The following is a 19,700-nucleotide window of genomic DNA, read 5'->3' on the forward strand; positions in this document are numbered from 1 at the left end:
AAATTGTTCCTGGTTAGTCCTGTATATCTCTTGATTGTGTAGGGCTGTTTATGTGTTTTCTCCCCCTTTAGATCATGACCTCCCTTGGAGCAGGAACTTTTTATCTTTTGTAACTTTATCAGTTAGCACAATGCCTGCTGGGTGCTTTATAAATGCTTGTTGACTTGACTTCCTTAGATTCATATGCCCCAATATGTTCAGCCATCCTTCAGCTTTGTTTCTAGTATTTTTAAAAAAGTAACATAAAAAGTTTAGCTGTCATTATTTTTATATATTTCTATCTTTTCTATTTATTATTGAATATTTCTGGGGTATATGACCAGTACTTAGATTATTGAGCCCGAGGGTTTGAGTAATTTAGTGACTGTCTTGCAAAATTCCTAATTGTTTTTTTCAGAAAGGTTAGACCAGTTCACAGCTCTATCACAGAGGGTTTGTTTTCCTACAGCCCCTCTAGCACTGTCCTTTCAATCCTGTGTTATCTTTGCCAATCTGATGTGTGTGAGTTGTTTTAATTAGAATTTCTCTTATTATAATTATCTCTATTATCATATTCTCCAATTATCTGGAGCATTTTTCATTTAGTTGTTGATAGTCTATGATTCATATTTTGAAAATGGTTCATATTGCATGATCACTTATCATTTGGGGGAATGGGTTTTGACCTTATATATCCTATATATATATATACATACACATATATATATATATATCTTGTATATCCAAAAAGGATATAAGCTATATCCTATATAGCTTCAATGACAGATTTTTTTTATTAGAGATAATTGATGAAAAATTTTTCTCACCTTCTTTCCCACTCTTCCATCATCATAGCCCTCACAAGACTTAAGAGTCAATTTATATTTTTCTTTGTCTCACATCTTTGGCCATGGGTTGCCAGCCATATGCAAAAAAAAGAATCCAGCTTTCCTGGTAGTGGCCTCTTTGTACTTAGCTAGGCTAGGCCTCAGAAAGCACACAAAACATATTGTCATGACCATATTCCCAGACTTTCCGTCACAGTAGACTCTATCAGAACAAATAATACTATAGCTATTGCCATTTTACAGATGACAAAACTGAGGCTCATAGAAATTGACTTATTGGGGAGGCTAGGTGGTACAGTGGATAGAGCACCAGCCCTGGAGTCAGGAGAACCTGAGTTCAAATCCAGCTTAGACACTTAACACACACCAAAAAAAACCAGCCATGTGACCTTGGGCAAGTCACTTAACTTCAATTGCCCGACCTTCCCCCCTCCAAAAAAAAAAAAAAAAGAAATTGACATTCTGCAGTTGACAAATGGTCATAGGATATGAACAGGAAATTTTCAAATGAAGAAATTAAAGTTATCTATAGTCATGAAAAAATACTCAAAATCACAATTGATTAGAGAAATGCAAATTAAAATAACTCTGAGGTACCATACTTATCAGATTGACTAATATGACAAAAAAGGAGAATGATAAATGTTGTAGAAGATGTGGGAAAATTGGAACACTAATGCATTGTTCATGGAGTTGTGTACTGATCCAACCATTCTGGAGAGCAATTTGAAACTATGCCCAAAGGACTATAAAACTGTGCATACCCTTTGATACAGCAATACCAATACTAGGTCTGTATCCCAAAGAGATCATAAAAAAGGGTAAAAGACCCATGTGTACAAAAATATTTATAGCAACTCTTTTTGTGTTGGCAAAGAATTGGAAATTGAGGGGATACCATCAACTGGGGAATGGTCGAACAAAGTTGTGGTTTTTGAATGTAATGGAATACTGTTGTGCTATAAGAAATCATGAGCAGGTAGATTTCAGAAAAACCTGGGAAGACTTACATGAACTGATGCTGAGTGAAGTGAACAGAACCAGGAGAACATTATACACAACAACGGCAACATTATATGATGACCAACTTTGATAGACTTAGTTCTTCTCAGCAATGCAATGATTTAAGACAATTCCAAAAGACCCATGATGGAAGATGCTATCCACATCCAGAGAAAGAACTTTGGAGTCTGAATGCAGATCAAAGCATATTATTTTCTTTTTTTTTTTCTTTCTCATGGTTTTTCCTTTCTGATTCTTTTTTTTTTCACAACATGACTAATGAGCAAATATGTTTAATATGATTGTGCATGTATAGCCTATATTAGATTGTTTGCCATCTTGGTGAGGGTGAAGGGGAAGGGAGGGACAAAAAAATTTGGAATTCAAAATCTTATAAAAGTGAATGTTGGAAATTATCTTTACATATAATTGGAAAAAATAAAATACTATTAAGTGGGGGATAGAAAAGCAAATTGAATAACTTGCCTATGGTCATGCTGCTAATTAGTATCAGAGGCAGGATTCAACTGTATGTCTCCCTGACTCTTAAGTCCAGCTCTCCATCACTCCATCCTCTACGCCCCACTGCCTTTCTTGAAATAATTCCTGTGAGAGTCTTGTGCAAACTTGTGCAATAATTATTTCATTCCAAAAAATAAGAACAATGCAACAGTGGTTGTCCCATGAAGCATGTATAGGGTAGGCCTGGAATTCTGGCTACTTCTAGTAACACATGTTCTGGCTGGGATGCAGGGACAAGTGCCCTGAACTGAAGGACTTGGCACTTTGTTTTGTTTTTTCGAGGGGGGAAGGCAAGGTAATTGGGGTTAAGTGACTTGCTCAAGGTCACACAGCTAGTGTGTCAAGTGTCTGAGGTCGAATTTGAACTCAGGTCCTCCTGACTCCAGGGCTGGTGCTCTTTTCACTGTACCAACCAGCTGCTGGTATTTGGCACTTTGGGATGATAAAAGCCAGTCCTGGATGATTCCTTGGTATCTGGAAGGATAGCAAGATGCATCAAAGAGGACTGGCCACCAAAACAGGAAGAGCTAGGCAATCAATAGACTTTAAAGGCCCACCCTCTCTATATGCCTCTGCCTCCTTCAGCTCCTCAGGACTTGTGGCAAACAACTGACTCTCTTAGGGATTTCCCATGAAAGGTGGAGGAGGGGCACTGCAAGAGAAATGACAGACTGCTCACCTGTGCCAGCAGAGTGCTAGCTTAAGTGAGCCAGAGACTGAATTTCAAAGCCCTCACATCTCTTGTGTGTTTCTTTCTCTGAGCATAGGTGACTGAACAGAGATCTAGATATGGATGTCTCCAGCCTCTGAGCAGTTGGAAGCTCTTGGGTTCCCCAGGCAGCACCATCTGAAATATGAGAGGTGGTCCTACAGGTACCCCACTGTTTCTTGGGGGAAGTGACCACAGATAGGAGGAGGCTCCCAACCCCTGACTTGACTTTCCAGGAGACATGAACTCTCGGGGAGATAATGTAGAGTGGAGCTGTCCTGCTGAAAATGTTTCATATTTTGGTGTTTTAAGTTTAGCTGCTGGGTTGTCATTATTAATGCATGCTTGTGAGTCTTTTGTATTAAGCATTTCTTTGGGGTAGAAGAAAACAAATAACTGCACAAGACCTGATAGATATTGCATATTGAATATCTTCCTGTTCTTCCTTTTTGGGAAGACCTTCTGCATGGGTCAAACCTCAGCTTTGAGTGGGGTCAGAAAGAGCCAGGCTTCCTGGGACCCAGGACTGAACTTGTGGCCAGTAACTCTTTTTTTCTCTGAGAAGTAGAGGCGGGGCCCTAGGGCAGAAATGGAAGATGCTGCCGGGGGCAGCTCCGGAGGTGGGGTTCCTTTAGTGGGTAGTCCTCCCCTGCTAGGCCTCCCAGGCATCCCCAAGCACGTGAAGACCGAACGGGACACTCAGTCCCAAGAGCCCAGAGAGCAGCTGCTGCGGAGCGCTGAGAGCGTGGTCACGCACAGAAGATGCCGAGGTCATCGGCCGTATCCCAGGCCCTTCACTGGTCTTCCATGACTCTGGAAGGGTGAGGCTGATGACGTAGTGCGGCTCAGTTCAACGTAGATCCGACGGATGAACATGATGTCATCTGGAAAACCCACAGAGCAACAATAAAAACTGCATGGCCGTGGGCTGGTGTAGTGGATGGGGCCCCGGGCTAGGCGTCCAGAGACTTGAATTCAAATCCAGCCGCAGATAGTTCACAGCTGTGTGACCTTGGGCAAGTCACCTAACCTCGGTAGCCTGGACAGTGGGGATGATAGCGCCTACTTCCTGGGGTTGTTGTGAGAACTAAATGAGATAATTTTATGTAAGGGCTTTGTAAAACTTAAAGTGTTTACATAAATGTTAGCTTTTGTCATTATCTTTAGTGGGTGTTGGATGTCGACTCCACCTTGGGCTGCGGTGACCTCGGGCAAGTTAGTTAACTTCTCGGACGTGAAGTCTTCTATGCAAAACGGGGCAGGAAGACTTGGGGAGGTGGGCTGGTGAGCTGGAGGTCCTGCTCCGGGACTTACGGGGTTAAACGTAAGCGGCACCGCCTCCCGAAGCTGCGGACGGTGCCATCTCCAGCGTGGGGAGAGCTACTCCAGAGGCGCGCTTCTCTCCGCACAAGCGGGACCGCCCTTCCCGGATCCTTATTGATTTCGAAGAGGTAAAGGTGAATAGTGATGAACGTCCGTGGTCGGACTGTCTCTTCTCCCCCGCAGCTGCGGACTCTGGCCATCGTCCTGCACCCCTTCCCCCCACCATTCGAAGGATGGAACATTCCGAGGCTTTCCCCATCCCGAGGCTCCGCCTCCGTGGTGACGCCACGAGAGTTCCCCGCGCAGGCCCCGCCCCCGCCCTTTAGGCCTCGGTTCGCGAAGCTTTTGTGCCCGGTGGGCGGGCAGAGCGAGTGAATCTGCGCCTTGGTCTCCTCGGGCCGCCATGCCTGGATCCGGGGCTCTCGCCCCAGGCTCGCCGCCTGTCTCCTCTTGCCGCTGGAAGTTGCACATCATTCGCCAGCTTCAGCAGCGGGACCGGAGGCAGAAGGCTCTGTTCTTTGACCTGGTGGAGGCTTGTGAGTGCCAGCCCTGGGAGGGGGCTGGGATGGGGGGTAGGAAGGGGCATCAGACTTGGGACAGGGCGGTGCACAGACCAGGAGGTCCCTGGAGATTGGAGGGGGCCAACTGGGGTGGAACCAGGACGGCAGGAAGAAAGGCCGGGGGTGACACCGATGAGCGTGACCACAGGTGAGTGCGGGCACCCCAGGAGTGACAGAGATGCCACTGTGACTGCGGCGTGGGCAGATGCCCACTCTGGAATTCCCATCCTGAAGAAAGCAAAGACTTAGGAGCAGGGCGAAGAAGCACCTCCCACCCCTAAGGACACACGTTGGGATCCTAGGAGGGACTGTTATATATTCCCGGGGAATTTATGTGGGACAGAAAGGTGTTTTTTGGAGGGGTGGGAAAGAGGAACCTTTTATACAAAGAGGCAGTGATCCCAGCAACTGTATAGCACAGGAGATGGAAAGGGAGGGATTTGAGAACTGAAAAAGAGTTCCAGGACAGGAAAAGGGGAGACTTTGTTTATAGAGTCCTGGATTTAGAGGGAAAAGCTGGCTCCAGAGATAGAGAGGGCCTGAGGCAAGCTAGGAGAAATGGGGTTTAGAGGACATGCGTGGGAGAGGAAGGGAGATACATAATCCAGTACAGTCCCTGGTGTGGAGTGGTGGTGCGGTGGTTTGGGTTGTATTCTGTGCAAAGGGAGGAAAACCTTATTGAGGAAGAGGTGACCTCTGGAGGGAGGGAGTTGTCCCAGGCGATTAGGATGAGCAGTCTTAGAGGGAGAGGAGCAGACTAGACTGGTGAAGGTGGGTGTCGTAGAATGACCCTTTAAGGTTGCCAAGCTCTGAAGCTGAAATGTATGACAAAGCTGACTTGATCCCTACCCTATCCCCAAGGAGGTGAGAGATAGCCCAGGCACCTTGTTCCCTTTGAGGGTGGAGGAACTGGGAAAAGAAGAATAGACCTTCTGGGGACCAAAAGGTATCAGAGTTCCAGTGGTTGGGGGTTCTAGTGTACCTTTTTCCCTTTAGGGCTGAAGCCCAGGATTTAAGGACTAAGCCAGCTTGGGAAGAGGGGAATCTGATCCTGCAGAGCATAGTTCAAGGGCCACCTCCTTCAGGAAAGTCGTCCTTGATTTTTCCCTTCTCTGGTATCCCAAAGACCTGTCTAAGCCCCCAAATCTCACTTCTCATCATAGGAGTATGTAGGATCTTTGGCCTTCCCCTTGTCACATCCAGAAGACCCTAAGGACAAGGGCTGTATTTTTTTCTTTTCAGACTAGGTGCTCCCTGAGAATGGGAGCTATGCATCAGTTATCAGATGTGTCAGAAGTTGAGGCCAGAGAGGCTGTCACAGGTTCAGATTCCAACCAAGTCAGTAGTTTTTAGACAGAACCCCCAATCTCAGCCCCCAGCTGTCTTGACTACTTCCCAACTGAGCCTGAGCTCCCTAGTTTCCCTGCCTCTCCTTCCCCATCTTAAAAGACAAACTAAGAGAATATAGATTTCTTAGTATGACCTTATCATGGTAGACACAATTTAGTCCATGTCCTTGGTCCTGTGGCCAGTATATATTAGGTAAATGCTTGTTGGTTTATATAGGCAGAACCATAACTAGGAATAGCACCTGGGATAAAATCGTGTGTGTGTGTGTGTGTGTGTGTGTGTGTGTGTGTCTTGGTCTGGGGGACTATGTTTTAGCATCCTAGAGATTTACTGGCCTTCTCCCTGGTTGGACATGATATGGAGAAGTATATCATCCATTTCCCAGCATCTTGGTTCCCTGCCCTGGAGGGTCCAGGGCCCTGAAACGCCTCTTCTCTATGTATAGATCATGATTAGGGGACCATTTTCTAGCCTTCTGCTTAGCTAGCCACTGGCTTCCAGGAGCTAGGTTGTCTCTTAGCCCAAGAATGATGTTCTGACAGGCTTCTGAAGTATCTGCTCTCAACAACAGCTCCCAAGTCCGGGACAGTACTCTCCATCCCTGTCCTTAATTTTGTAGGCCTTCCATTTCAGCACCTGGACAAAGTCCTGATTTGCCTGCCCTAGCTACAGCTCTGGTGCAGGGTGAGGGGTGAGGGTGGTGTTGGGGGGGGGGTGGTTAGGACTCCAATCTCTGGTCAGGGCAAATGAGGGTTTTTTTGCTTGGTAATATGTCAGTCATCTCCAAAGATTTCATTTAGTCTGCTGAACATGTTGTCTAATAATGCCGTTTCATCTCTTCTGTACCCTTGTATCCGTGGAGATGAAAGTCTAAAGTCTGTCCTCTGACCCTCCTGCTGCTGCCTTTTGCCATCAGTGGGACCTGCTGCCACACACTCTGCCTCCCCTATTAACTCCACCCCTCCCCTCCCCCAAAGCCTTAGGAGCACATCTTCCTGAGACCTTAGCTTGACTCCTTGCACAATGACAAACAAACACATCCTTCCTATTTGAGGCTGGGTCAGCTTTTTCTGCCCTTTGGTGACCTTGGGGAAGCTTCCAGCACCTCTCCCCTGCTTTCTAGGTGTTATCTTGCCTGCTGATGGGCTCTTCTATTCTCCTGGACTCTGTGGCAAGCCCTGGGTTCCCACAAGTAGAGAGTTCAGATGTGGTGGGCTCCACGGTGAGCTTGGGTACTCTGAGTAGGAGAGGCCAAAGCCATGGGGACAAAGGTGGCAGCTCCAGAGTAATACCAGTGGCTCCCATTTCTATAGCTCTAGGCCTTACAAAACTCCTTCCCCATAATAACTCTCTGAAGTTGTTGGTGCAATTTTGTCCTTATTTTATAGAGGAGAAGACTGAGGCTCAAGAGATTTAATCACTTGCCTATGGATTGGACCTAAGACTCTCAAAAAAGCAGGTCTTTTGATGGCAACTCCAGTATATTTCCCACTATGCTATGTTTTCTCATAACCCCATCTCCCCAGGTCAGAGTTCTTATGATGAGTTTGTGTTGACTCCCACCTCGAGCCACGTTCTTATATCTTCCCCCTAACTAACTTTCTTCCCTCCCTGCTAAGATCTCAGAAGATCCTTAGGGTCTTTTTCTCTGTACTTTTCAAGGAGTCAGTTTGCTTCAAAGAGTGGGACAGTGGAAAGCACTCTGGATTTAGAGCAAGAGACCCTGGATTACAACCCTAATTCTACTCGAATGACCTTGGGCGAATCACATTACCACTCTGGGCCTCAGTTTCCTAATCTGTAAAATGAGGGCATGAGACTAGAGCTCCTCTGAGGTCCTTTCTTATGATCTGTACTGATATACCAAGAGGTGTTGAAGGGTAGCAGTGGAGTGGCGGTAAGAGCTGGTCTTTTGCGTCAGAAGAGACCTGGATTGAAGGCCCACCTTGGACACTTTTGAGCTGTCTAAGCTTCAGTTTCTCTCTCTGTCAAGTAGGGATGACAACAGTGATAACATCTACCTCACACAATTGTTGTGAGTTAAGTATTTTATACCTTAAAATGCTTTCTATTAAAATGGGAGCTCCTATTATTTCTAACATAAGTAACATCATCGTTACTACATCATTGTTACATTGTTGCTGAGGGCTTGAGGAAACATTCTCTTATCCTACCTTCCTTGGAACACAAATGAGTGAATGAAAAACCATTTATTAAAAATTTATTAAAGCTGTCAGGCGGAGATGAAGACACTTCTGGAAGAATTGTCGTGATGGCAGCCCAAGGAGACCCCCATGTGCAGTTCGAACTTGTATTAATTGATGACAGAGGTCCTGGAAAAACCACATTTGTGAAATGTCACTTAACTGGTAAACTTGAGAAGTATCTAGCCACCGTGGGTGTTGAGGTCCATCCTCTCATGTTCCATACTAACAGAGATCCCGTTAAGCTCAATGTATACACCTGACCCAGTGAAATTTGGTGGTCCCAGAGGCAGTTATTACCTCCAAGCTCAGTGTGCCATTGTAATGTTAGATGGAACATCAAGAAGTTCCTTACAAGAATGTGCCTAACTGGCAAAGAGACCTGGTATGAGTATGTGAAAATGTCCCTATAGTGTTGTGTGGCAGCAATGTGGACAGAAAAGTCAAGGCAAAATCAGTTGTCTTTCTTGGGAAGAACCATGTACCATGTTCCAGTACCATGACATTTCAGTCAAGAGTAACTACAACTCTGGGAAGCCCTTTTTGGCTTCCTTTGGTTTGTTGTTGTGTGTGACTCTTCATGACCCCATTTGGAGTTTTCTTGGCAAAGTTACTGGAGTGGTTGGCCATTTCCTTCTCTGGCTAATACAGATGAGGTAACCGAGGCAAACAGGGCTAAGTGACTTACCCAGGGTCACACAGCTAATAAGTGTCTGAGGCCAGATTTGAACTCATGAAGATGAGTCTTTCTGACTCCAGGCCCAGCACTCTATCCACTGGGCCACCTAGCTGCCCTTGACTTGCTAGAAAAACTTATTGGACACCCTAATTTGAAGTTTGTTGCCATGCCTACTCTTGCCCCTGCAGAGGTTGTTACAGGCCCAGCAAGAATTGCTCAGACAGCCGCACTCCCTGATGAAAATGATGTTCTGTAAGGGAATGAAGCTGGAGCCCAGTGTTAGAGGTCTGGTTTTATAGGCAATTGTCCTGTGATGTCAGTGGTTAGCGTTTTCTACTTGATTATTTAGCTGAGCCTAACATGTGCTTAATCTTGGAGATGTGGAAGGAGAGGACTAGACTTAGAAATGAATGGGGCTGGGGTGGGTAGGTGGCACAGTGAATAGAGCTCCGGCCCTGGAATTAGGAGGACCTAAAGTCAAATGTGGCCTCAGACACTTTAATACTTACTAGCTGTGTGACCTTGGGCAAGTCACTTAACCCCAATTGTCCTGCCTTCCCCCCTCCAAAAAGAAAAAAAGAAAAGAAATGAAAGGGGTAGTTTAAGACTCGATAAATAATTCATATTTTGGACCTGTAGATTTGTCTGCAGTCATGTCCCCTTGAGTTTCAAATATAAGACCTCCCAGTATTCCCATTTCTTTTTGTTTATACCATAAGAAAGTTGTATTTCAAATATCTAAGCAACTGAGTTCTTATCCCTTGTTTACAATAAGCATTTTAAAACCTGTTTTGTTTGGTCTTGATAGGTATGTACCGTATTACTATTTATGTGGGCTTCATATTTTTATGACTAGTTTTTAAAACATTTCCAACATCATCGTTAAGATACATTTGGGTCAAACATTTTAAAAAGTAAAGAGAGGGATTGAACAGGTTAAAACTTTTGTGCTGCACAACTTGGTAATAAAGTTAAAAGGTGTGAGTCTATATAATTTAGGTAGTTAACCAGCTGTTTTCACCCTAGCTGAGAAGAGTGCCTAAGGTGGCTTGGGAAGGAGGGTAAGGTTGAAGAATAAAATAATCACATGAAGATTTTGCATTTTTCCTGTGTGTGAGCTGTCGATAGAATAGAATTTAATTTATATGAATTGAGTATCAATTGAATGCAGCTTTTTAAAGACTATCTTGCTCAACATATATGGAATGGTAACCATGCTTTTAAAAGGTGGCTTGAAGTGATTATGGAAGTAAGCTGGAGTCTATTAACTTTAACTTTGATAAGCTTTAAAGCCCCTGTAGGAAAATGTTCCTGTTGGGAAGACAAAAGTCAGTAGTGAGAAAATGGATCATTTTTAGTGATGTCAATCTAAACTGAAGTTTTGGAATGAGTTCTCTATTTTGGGTTCTATAATAAAAGTGAAGCATTTGATTAAAAAATAAAAGCCTTTCAGAAGACCATGCCATGACTTTCACTTTCCATAGGAAGTTAATTTCATGGGGGGACGTCAGGCTAGGGATCCAGGGACATGGAGGAAGAGAAGTCTTGTCCTGAAGGAGCCCTTAGTCTTCAGGGAAAGCCAAAGTCTTTGGCATGAGTGGGAGAAGGTCAAGACTCTTCCTGAACTGAGACCTAGAAAAGAAGAGAGGACATGACTAGCAACTTGCCAGGCAAAATGTCAGGCTTGGTGACTGGTGCCTTGGACAAGTAGGGTGAGGGTGGGGAGGAGGCAGCTGGAAGGCATGGAGAATTTGTAGATGAGCAAAGGTAGTTGTGGCCAATTAGGAAAAGCTTCCTGGAGGGGGTGGGTGCTATGCATGGTTCTAAGAAAGAGAAGGGGATGCTGGATAGATTGACCTCACTCTGGCTTGGCCTCTTGACTTTCTCCATCTAGAGGAAACTTAGTGTTGAAAGAGGAAGTATGGGAAATTGAGGTCTCTCCCCTACCCCCTCCAGGGCCCAGTCCAGCTGCTGGACTATCTTAGTACCTATGGTACTTAGGGGTTCCCAGTTCCTTATTGGGAAAGGAAATAATATTGGAACTGTTTGTCCTCTTCTGAATCTTTCTAGGTCTTGGGGTGTGAGGACCAGGTTCATATCCTCTCTTTGGAGTCCACAAAGGCAGAGCAGGGGTTTATAGGCCACTCACTTTTTGGAGTGAGAGAAAAGATACAGATTAGAGCCTGATAAATATGGAAGGATGAAAGAGCCCCAGGACTGTGGTTCTTCAGAAATGTGGATTAGCATCGCAGCTCCTTCTCCGGCGCTGGTATCTAGTGCTGGGAATAGAGCTCAGTGGAGGTGTCAGACATGATGGGGTTTGGGTGGGTATGGAGCCTTCCTGGCCAAACCCCTCCTCATGTGACCCTACTTTTTCCATCCTCTCTCCAGATCACAGACTCTTGGAGAAATCAGACCTGTTGGCCCATTTCACAGAAAAGCTGCCACCTGAGCCTACCAATGAACTTATTCACCTCCCTTCATGGTAAGAGAGAGGGTCAAGGAGAGAGCAGAAGGACCTGGGGAATGGCATGAGGGAAACACTGTGAACAACAGTATACAGGTCATGGGTTGGCTCTAAAGGAAGGGAATCTTAATGGGGAAGGAGAGCCTTGGGCAGTAGGGATGGTAGTGACCATGGGCAGGAGGGAGGCCTGAGGCAAGAGGTTCTAAGGGAAAGGGGCGGGGGATTGGGCATGGTGCCCAACCACAGGCCCATACAATGGTTGCCCTGTGCATTTGGCCTGGTTAATTCTCTTCCTGGTACCTCATTGCCCCATAGGCCACACCAGCTTCCCTCCTACCAGGGACAATTAGGCCTTTCTCCCTTGAGCCCCTCCCCACCAAATTCCCCAAGCCAGAGATGACTCTGTGGCCTGATGCCTAAGACCCTTCCAGTAGGTTGGTTGTTCCAGTCCCTTCCCCTCCTATTCATTTAGCAAACATTAACTGACTATCTGCCTTGTGCAAGACATGACCAATCCCTCCAGCTGTCTGTTGATATGTCTCTCTTCCTCTCTCCCTCTCCCTGGCTTCTTCACTCTTTCTTCTTGTATATCTTCCTCTCTTCTTCTTTCTGTCTTTTCCCTACCCTCCTTCCTATTCTTTCTCTGTCCTCCCTCACTTTTGTCAGTCCATCTTTCTCTCTCTTGACTGTCTGTCTTCCTTTCTTCTTTCCTCCTCTCATAGGTTAGATCGGACCTCACTTAACAGATTAGGAGCCTGAGGCTCAGGACCTATATGTAGTAAGAGGCAGAGTTCAGGAATCTGAACAGGGTTTCTGACTCCAAATTCACCACTTCTCTTTGCTATGTTGTTGTCTGCATCCCTCCTTTCCTCTCTTTGTGTGCCTCTGCCCAGTCTCCCAACCCTTTCTTAGACTGTTGATTTGAAGATGGGAGGATATAGGGTTGGGAGGACCAGTTCTTGCCCCTGTGTCTCCAGAAAAGAGCATGGGAGAGATGAGATTGTCTGCTCCATCACATACTTGTAGGTCTTTAATAAATAATGAGTGAAGGGAGGGTGGGATGTCACATGACCCCCCCCCAGGAAGGGCAGAGCGGAGGAGAGGGAGAGAGAAAAGGGGCCTGGATCACACTGGGAGTTGGGCTCATACATTCTCTGGGTTAAGTGAGGAGTCCCAAGTCACAGATAATCCAAACATCAGTTTTCATTTGACTGTGGAGTGCATGTTTTATACTTCAGTGGGAATATAGGGGAGTGGGTTTGATATCCTGGGAATTCACCATGTTTCATAAAAGAGACTAAAGTCAGACAATGAAGCCCCAGCAGAGAAGGCTGAGGAGAGGAAAACCTCTCCTTTTTCCCTTCACCCTTTACTTTAGTCCTGTTTCCTGGTCTGTGCTGGCCATGGAAAGTATCACCTCCCAGTCTGAGGGTGCAAAGCATTTAACTGGATATCAGCTCTGTGTCCCTGTCTCTAATCTCACTGACTGGCTCACACCTTCCCTAGAATGTGTAGGGGAAGGAAGGCTGATTTGGGGCACATTCCCTAACAGCCTTGGAGGCTACAGGCCACAGAGTACAATGGCAGATGAGATCAACAGATCCATCCAGGAGGAGGGATTCAGGCTGTATGTGTGTGTGTGTCTAATCCAAAGCTTCTTTCTGAATGACAGGGAGGAGGAGGAGGCAGGGCCAATTCCAGATCCTGCCCAGTCACCCGAGGACCTCAGGAGGAAATGGGAGGAAGAATTGGCTAAGATCAAGTTGGTCTGTGGGGAGGTAGGTTATGTCTTTAGACTTAGAGATTGGCCACCTTATTTTCCAGATCTGAAAGACTAGAAACAAAGAGTGTTCCTCAGTTGGGGAATGGCTAAACTAATTACCAATATCAGAGATAGCTGGAATTTGTTTTGCTTAACTATTCACATTTTCTACAAGGGCTTTGTTTTTCTTTTTTCAGGGTTGGGATGGGAGGGACAGAAAAATGCTTATTAATTTAAAAATGAAATAAATTGGGAGAAAAAGAGGAAACTGAGGCCTAGAGAGATGAAGGTCACACAGTGAGTGTGAGCAGAGCCAGGCTTTGCACTTGGCTGGGCCTAGAACAAGTAGGTGGTGCCATAGTGCACAGAGTGCTAGGCCTGATATCCAGAATACCTGAGTTTAGGGCAACGAGGTGGCAGAGTGAGTAAAGCACCGGCCCTGCCCTGGAGTCAGGGGGACCTGAGTTCAAATCCGGCCTCAGACACTTAACACAAAACTAGCCGTGTGACCTTGGGCAAGTCACTTAACCCCAATTGCCCCGCCTTCCTTTCTCCAAAAACAAACAAACAAAAAAAGTACACCTAAGTTCAAATTTAACCTTGGACGCTTATTAGATGTGTAACTCTGGGCAGGCCACTTTACCTATGTCGGCCTCAGTTTCCCTAGCTGTACAGTGATAGGGATAATAATAGCACCTACTTTCTAGATTGTAATGAGGGTCAAATGAGATATTGGCAAAATACTTGGTGACTATGTATGTTGGGGGAGGGAAGGGAGAGCTGAAAGGACTTGGGTTCAAGGAAAGGGAGGAAACAGACATTTATTAAGTTCTAACTGTGTGCCAGGCATTCTGCTAAGCTCTGGATAAAAGAAAGGCACCCTCAAGGGACTAGGCAGGCCAGTTCGGTGGCACAGTGGGTAGAGTACTGGGCCTGGAGTTCAGATCCAGCCTCAGACAAGACCTAGAGCCAGTCACTTACCCTCTGTTTGCTTGGCTTTTCTTTTTTTTTTCTTTTTGGAGGGGGGAGGGTAGGGCAGTTGGGGTTAAGTGACTTGCCCAAGGTCACAAGGCTAGCTTGTGTGTGTGTGTGTGTGTGTGTGTGTGTGTGTGTGTGTGAAGTATCTGAGGCCGGATCCAAACCCAGGTCCTCCTGACTCCAGGGCCGGCACTCTACTCAGTGTGCCACCTAGCCGCTCCTTGCTTGGCTTTTCTTATCTGCAAAATGAGGGTAATAGAAGTACCTTCCAGAGTCGTCATGTGCATTGACTGAGGTAGTATTTGTAAAGCCCTTAGCATAGTGCCTGGCACACAGTAGGTGCCATAACATGTTGATGAGGATGACGATTTAGCCTGTATCCTCATGGAGGGGACAATATACAGATGACTGTCCGTATAAGGCACTTACAGTGTAAGCAGGAGGTCATCAGGCAGTGCTGGAGGGGCTCGAGCCTGGAAGGGGGAAGGCCGTCAGTCTTCAGAGAATGGACAGTTGTGTGGAACCCAGACCCCAGTGAGAAGAAATGGGCTCCGACCTTGCAGGTGGACACTGCCCCTAGACGTCACTTCTCTTTCTCTCTGCCTCCCCGTTTGCAGATGGCATACCAGGTTGTGGAGAAGAATGCAATGCTGAGCTCCCAGGATGCAATGCTGGAGGATCAGCGGGGCAGGTGAGACCCAGAGATCTCCTGGGCATACCTGCGGCCTGAGCCTCAGGCTCTCAGAGATGCAGGTTACAAGCACCCTTCCCCAATGATCTGTTAAGTTTGTCTCAGGGGGAGTCCCCCCAAAGACTTATGCTGTGGAAGAGGTTTTGGGGTCTTCTGTGGAGGCTCTCCATCTCAACGGGGAGCAAGTGGGAAGGGGCGCCTGGTTCCCGGGCCTACCTTCCTCCCTGCCCCCACCCCCTGCAGGCTGTCAGTTCTGGATGCCAGGGTGCGTGAATTGGAAGAGATGCGTCAGTGGCTGGCAAAGCAGGTGGCCGGGCAGGAGGACAGGATCACGGAGGGGAAGGAGGCCTATGACACACTGTGGGCCCACACTGGCCACCAGGAAGGGGCCCTGAGACAGATGGAGGAGGAAGGCCGTGAGCTAGTGGAGCAGCTGATCCAAGTCAAGATGCAGGCAGCTGAGGACCAGAATTACCGCAATGAACGGATTGAGAGGTGAAGCCGTAGGGAGAGCCTCCTGTCCTCAGCAAGTCCCTGGTCTGAGGGAAGAGGCAGCAGCCTCTGTCCCTGCCGAGGCCCAAGGCTGAGGGGAGCCACAGGCCTTTGTCCCCAAAGAGCCTCTGGCCCGAGAGGGGATCCATATCCCAAGCCTCAGCGGGGGGGGCCACAGTGACTGTAGAATTCAGACTCCTTGAGTCCCTTTGTTTGCAGGGTCAAGCAAGCCAGAGTTTCCAGGGAGCTGAAGAAGGCAATGAGGAGGACAGTCATCGTCTCTGAGTAAGTAGGAGACAGGGGAAGTTGTCATCTGGAATCTTCAGCTCCAGACCTTAGGACACAGGATGTCAGGGTAGGATAGACCTTAGAGCCCAGCTAGCTTAACACTCTTATTTTACAGAGGGAGAAATTGAGACCCAGATGGGAAGAACAGACAAACCCAGTAGCTATTCTTGGGGGACAGATATGAATCAGATAAATAAACAGGCTCTATCTGTCCAGTAAAGAGCCCAGGCATCCAAACCCCTGGCGACATTCCTTCCCATCAGCCCTGTGTGGAGCCTCCTGGGGCATTCTGAGCTCCTCTGCTTCTTTCCTTAGGACCCTGGACCCTCCAAGCATTGCTGAGCCCCCTGCTGATAAGCAGGAGCTCTTGGAAGTAGAAGCCTGTGAGAAACAGTGGAAACGCCCTTTCAGGTAAGTAGGACCAGAGAGGGGCTGTGTAGACAAGTGGATACAGCCTGAGAGGCTTCTGATCCTTGGGCCACCTGGATCTTGACCTCCATAGCATGAGCTCCCTGGACCTCAGGGACGGGTCTCCCTCAGCCCTAGCCCACCACTTTGGCCAATGCTCAGGGATGTAGTGGCTTCACAAACTGACTGGGATTGGAAAAAAACAAAGGTTCATCTACTGGGACTCTTCCGGGCAGGTCTGAGTCGTGATTTTGACCACATTTCTTTCTGACAAATATTCTGTGGATAGGGAAACAAAGCAGAGTGAGACCAAGTCTTGTCTTCCCAGGGATGGTTGGGTTTTCCCATCTCACAGGATTATAGGATTTATATTTAAAGCTGGAAGGGACCTTTGAGTCTGCCTCATATTACAGAGAAGGAAACTGAGGCTCAAAAGAGGGCATGACAATTTATGGACCCAAGGTCACAACAGCAGAGCCAAAAGTTCAATTTGGGTTTTCTGACACCAAGTCCAGATGTGCTGTCCTCTCCCCTTTCTCATTACATCCCCTTCCCTTCCCCCTGGCTTGGAAGCACCTCCACCCTCAGGTGAGGTCTCTTTGTTACATGGCCCTTACCGAGGTTGGGGGGAGAGGGTGTTCAGAGGATCACAGGATCTGGGGCCAGAAGGGCCCTTACAGGTCATCTAGTCCAACTGCTACTTTTCCAGATGAGGAAACTGAGGCTGAGAACAGGTCTTCTTGGACCTTCCAGGACTCCCTCTGTGACTTCCCATTGAAGCTGTATCATTAAGGCTACCTTGATTGAATTCCAGACTTCTCAGAGCTGGCAAGGGGCCACAGGGGCCTCTGTCTGGTCCAGCTTGGACCAGACTGGAAGGGCCTTCTACATACATCATCCAGTGGCTGTCTGGCCCTACTCAGACATGCTCAGTGAGGGAGAATCCTCCCCACTCAGGGCTTTTCCACTGTGGAGCAAGTCAGATTGATAGGAAGTCTTTGCTGACATCAAGCCTAAACAAGCATCTTTGTTACTTCTACTCTTTCTCTAAGTTCTGTCCTCTGGGGCTAAGCAAAAGAAGTCTCACTGCTTTTCTACAGGACAGCTTTTCATGAACTTGAAGCCAGACATCATGCCCCAACTTAAGACTTCTTTGCTCTAGGTTAAACAACCCCATTTCCTTCATGAGTTTGAGGCTCTTGGCTGCCTTCCTCTGGCCACTGTCCAGCTTATCAGGCTTCCAGGCCGGCCTCCTCACTCATTGTTCTTCCTTCAGCTGTCTAATTGGTGGCCCACCCCTGTAGTCCCGCTCCCTGGGAGGCTGAGGCTGGTGGATTGCTGGAGGGCTGGGATTCTGGGCTGCAGTGGCGCCAAAGCCGATTGGGCACCTGCACGAAGGCTTCCTCCAGCTTGGCACACCTCCGTGGGGGGTGGGGGCGGAGGGCCCCCTTCCAGGCTGCCGGTCAGTGTTGGAATGAGCCCGTGAGGGGCTGTCAGACCTCCATCCTGGGTGAGATAGCAGACTCAGGCTCAGAAATAACACAAGCAAAAAGCAAAGAGGTCTAATCATCCCTTCAACGAAGAACATTTCTTAACCCTGTACTGTAGGGTGTCATTTACTATAGAGTGAAGATACTATTTACCACAGGGGAGTCACTGGCAGGTAGGAGCTGGAGCCCATGGAGTCCAAGAGCCAGTTAGCAAGCATTTGTTAAGAGCACCTACTGTGTGGCAGGCATTGTGCCAAGCACCAGGAATGCAAATAAAGGTGAAAAAAAAAGGCCCCGGTGACCTCCAAAGTCCCCTGCCATTCTGTGATACAGAGTAACCACCACTCTTTGCAGAGACTGAATAACTTACTGGTGTAGCAGGAATACTTAGTGTTGGGTGAGCGTTGGGCTAGGGGATCTCTCCCCTCCCAGCTCTGATACCCTGACAAAGTGCCATGGGGATGTGATCCTTATAATCTGGAAGGCAATAATAATAACTAACATATAACGCTCACCATGTACCAGGCACTGTGCTAATCCTTTACAATTAGTTATCTGATCTGATTCTCTCAACAGCCCTGGGAGCTAGGCGCTGTTGTTATCCCATTTTACAGTTGAGGAAACTGAGGCAGGCAGGGGTGAGGTGATCTGCCCAGGGTCACACAGCTGGCCAAGTATGACTGAGGCTCGTCTCTCCCTGATTCCAGATTCAGCAGTGCTCTATCCACTGGGCCACCTAACTTATTAGCAAGAATTAATTTCCTGTGAATAGTGCCAGTGGGTCGCTCGGGCTCTGATGATGAGGGGGTTTGTCCAAGCTCCCTTGGCAATTTGAAGTACAATTGTAGGTGACAAGAACTGGAAGGATCCCAGAGGGTGTCTGGTGCATCCACCTTCTTGCTCATATCCTTAGCTTGTGCCTCTTCTGGGATACCTCCAGCAGAGGGAAGTTCTCTCCCTGTCCAGGCGGCCTCTTCCATTGTGGGACAGCTCAGGCGCTTAGGAATTTTTTCTTATTTTGAGAATTTGCCTTCCTATGGCTCCTCCCCATGACCCTGGTTTTGGGTCAAACTGAACGTGTTTTTGCCTTCTGCCTCAGGATGGCCTTTCGGGCTCTGGAAGCCCCTCCCCCAGTCTTCTGGGGGGTGACAGCCTCTCCTGTTATTCCCTTTGCCCCCATTTTCCCGTTCACTCCCGGACCTTCCGGAATGGGCTCCTTATTCTGGCCCTTGGACAGTGCAGAGCTAGGCCTCAGGGAGGCTAGAGATGACCTAGGGAGTGATTCTTTTCCCATCTCGTTGCCTGGACTCCAGTGACCTCCTCCATCCAGGCATCCCCGCTCTTCCTGATGGTTGTCTTTCTCTCATTGTCTGGTTCTGCCCCCAGGTCAGCCTCCGCCACGTCCGTGACCCTGGCTCGCTGTATGGATGTTATGAAGGGGCTCCTGGAGTAAGTGGGAGTGAGGAGAGCAAGGGGGGCGCGTGGCCCCTCAGCTTCCCTGGGGTGAGACCAGAGGCTCTTGAACGACTTATCGTGACTCACCCCCCCCTTCCTTCAGTACCTGCCTTCCCCCTGCCCATGCCCATCCCCCTCAGCTCCCACATTCTCCCCACTACATTCTCTTACATCTTCATGGTTCCCCCATTTCTACTCCTGTCTCCTTCAGTGTTTCCCTCATTCTTGTGCTGCTCTTTGTGACTTGCTTTCTCCTTCAATGATTCGCTGCATTCCTGTTCCCCTTCTTTCCTCCTCACCCCTGTCTCCCCTTATTCCCATTCTCCTGGTACCCTCTTCCTGCAGCATTTCCCTTTTCATTATCTTCCTTCTCCTGAGGGAGTCTCTGGTCTGCCCCCATGAGTTTCTTTGGCTGGCTGGGGCGGGGGGGCAGGTAAGGCAGCATAGGGGCCATGGTGGCTATTTGTCCATTCAAGGCAAACCAAGCTGGGAG

At 47.7% G+C, this 19,700-nt stretch overlaps 1 protein-coding gene and 1 pseudogene across 2 annotated transcripts in view; both read left to right on the forward strand.

Annotated features, from left to right (window-relative positions):
- Positions 1-4,666: 4,666 nt before the first annotated feature.
- The window catches only part of ATG16L2 (autophagy related 16 like 2), a 33,799-nt gene continuing 18,765 nt past the window's right edge, over positions 4,667-19,700 (forward strand). For both annotated transcript variants that reach the window (XM_069070806.1, XM_069070807.1), the window contains exons 1-8: positions 4,667-4,919; positions 11,568-11,661; positions 13,316-13,421; positions 15,001-15,074; positions 15,318-15,569; positions 15,786-15,851; positions 16,170-16,265; positions 19,139-19,201. In XM_069070806.1, the coding sequence (XP_068926907.1) occupies positions 4,787-4,919; positions 11,568-11,661; positions 13,316-13,421; positions 15,001-15,074; positions 15,318-15,569; positions 15,786-15,851; positions 16,170-16,265; positions 19,139-19,201 (884 nt within the window). In that variant the 5' untranslated portion in view covers positions 4,667-4,786. The remainder of the gene's footprint in view (positions 4,920-11,567; positions 11,662-13,315; positions 13,422-15,000; positions 15,075-15,317; positions 15,570-15,785; positions 15,852-16,169; positions 16,266-19,138; positions 19,202-19,700) is intronic.
- On the forward strand, positions 7,084-9,432 carry LOC138148359 (GTP-binding nuclear protein Ran pseudogene; annotated as a pseudogene).

The sequence above is a fragment of the Petaurus breviceps genome, unplaced genomic scaffold, assembly GCF_028583685.1.
Source record: "Petaurus breviceps papuanus isolate PSGF00001 unplaced genomic scaffold, PetGlider_PUasm1.0 90823, whole genome shotgun sequence".
Lineage (NCBI taxonomy): Eukaryota > Metazoa > Chordata > Mammalia > Diprotodontia > Petauridae > Petaurus > Petaurus breviceps.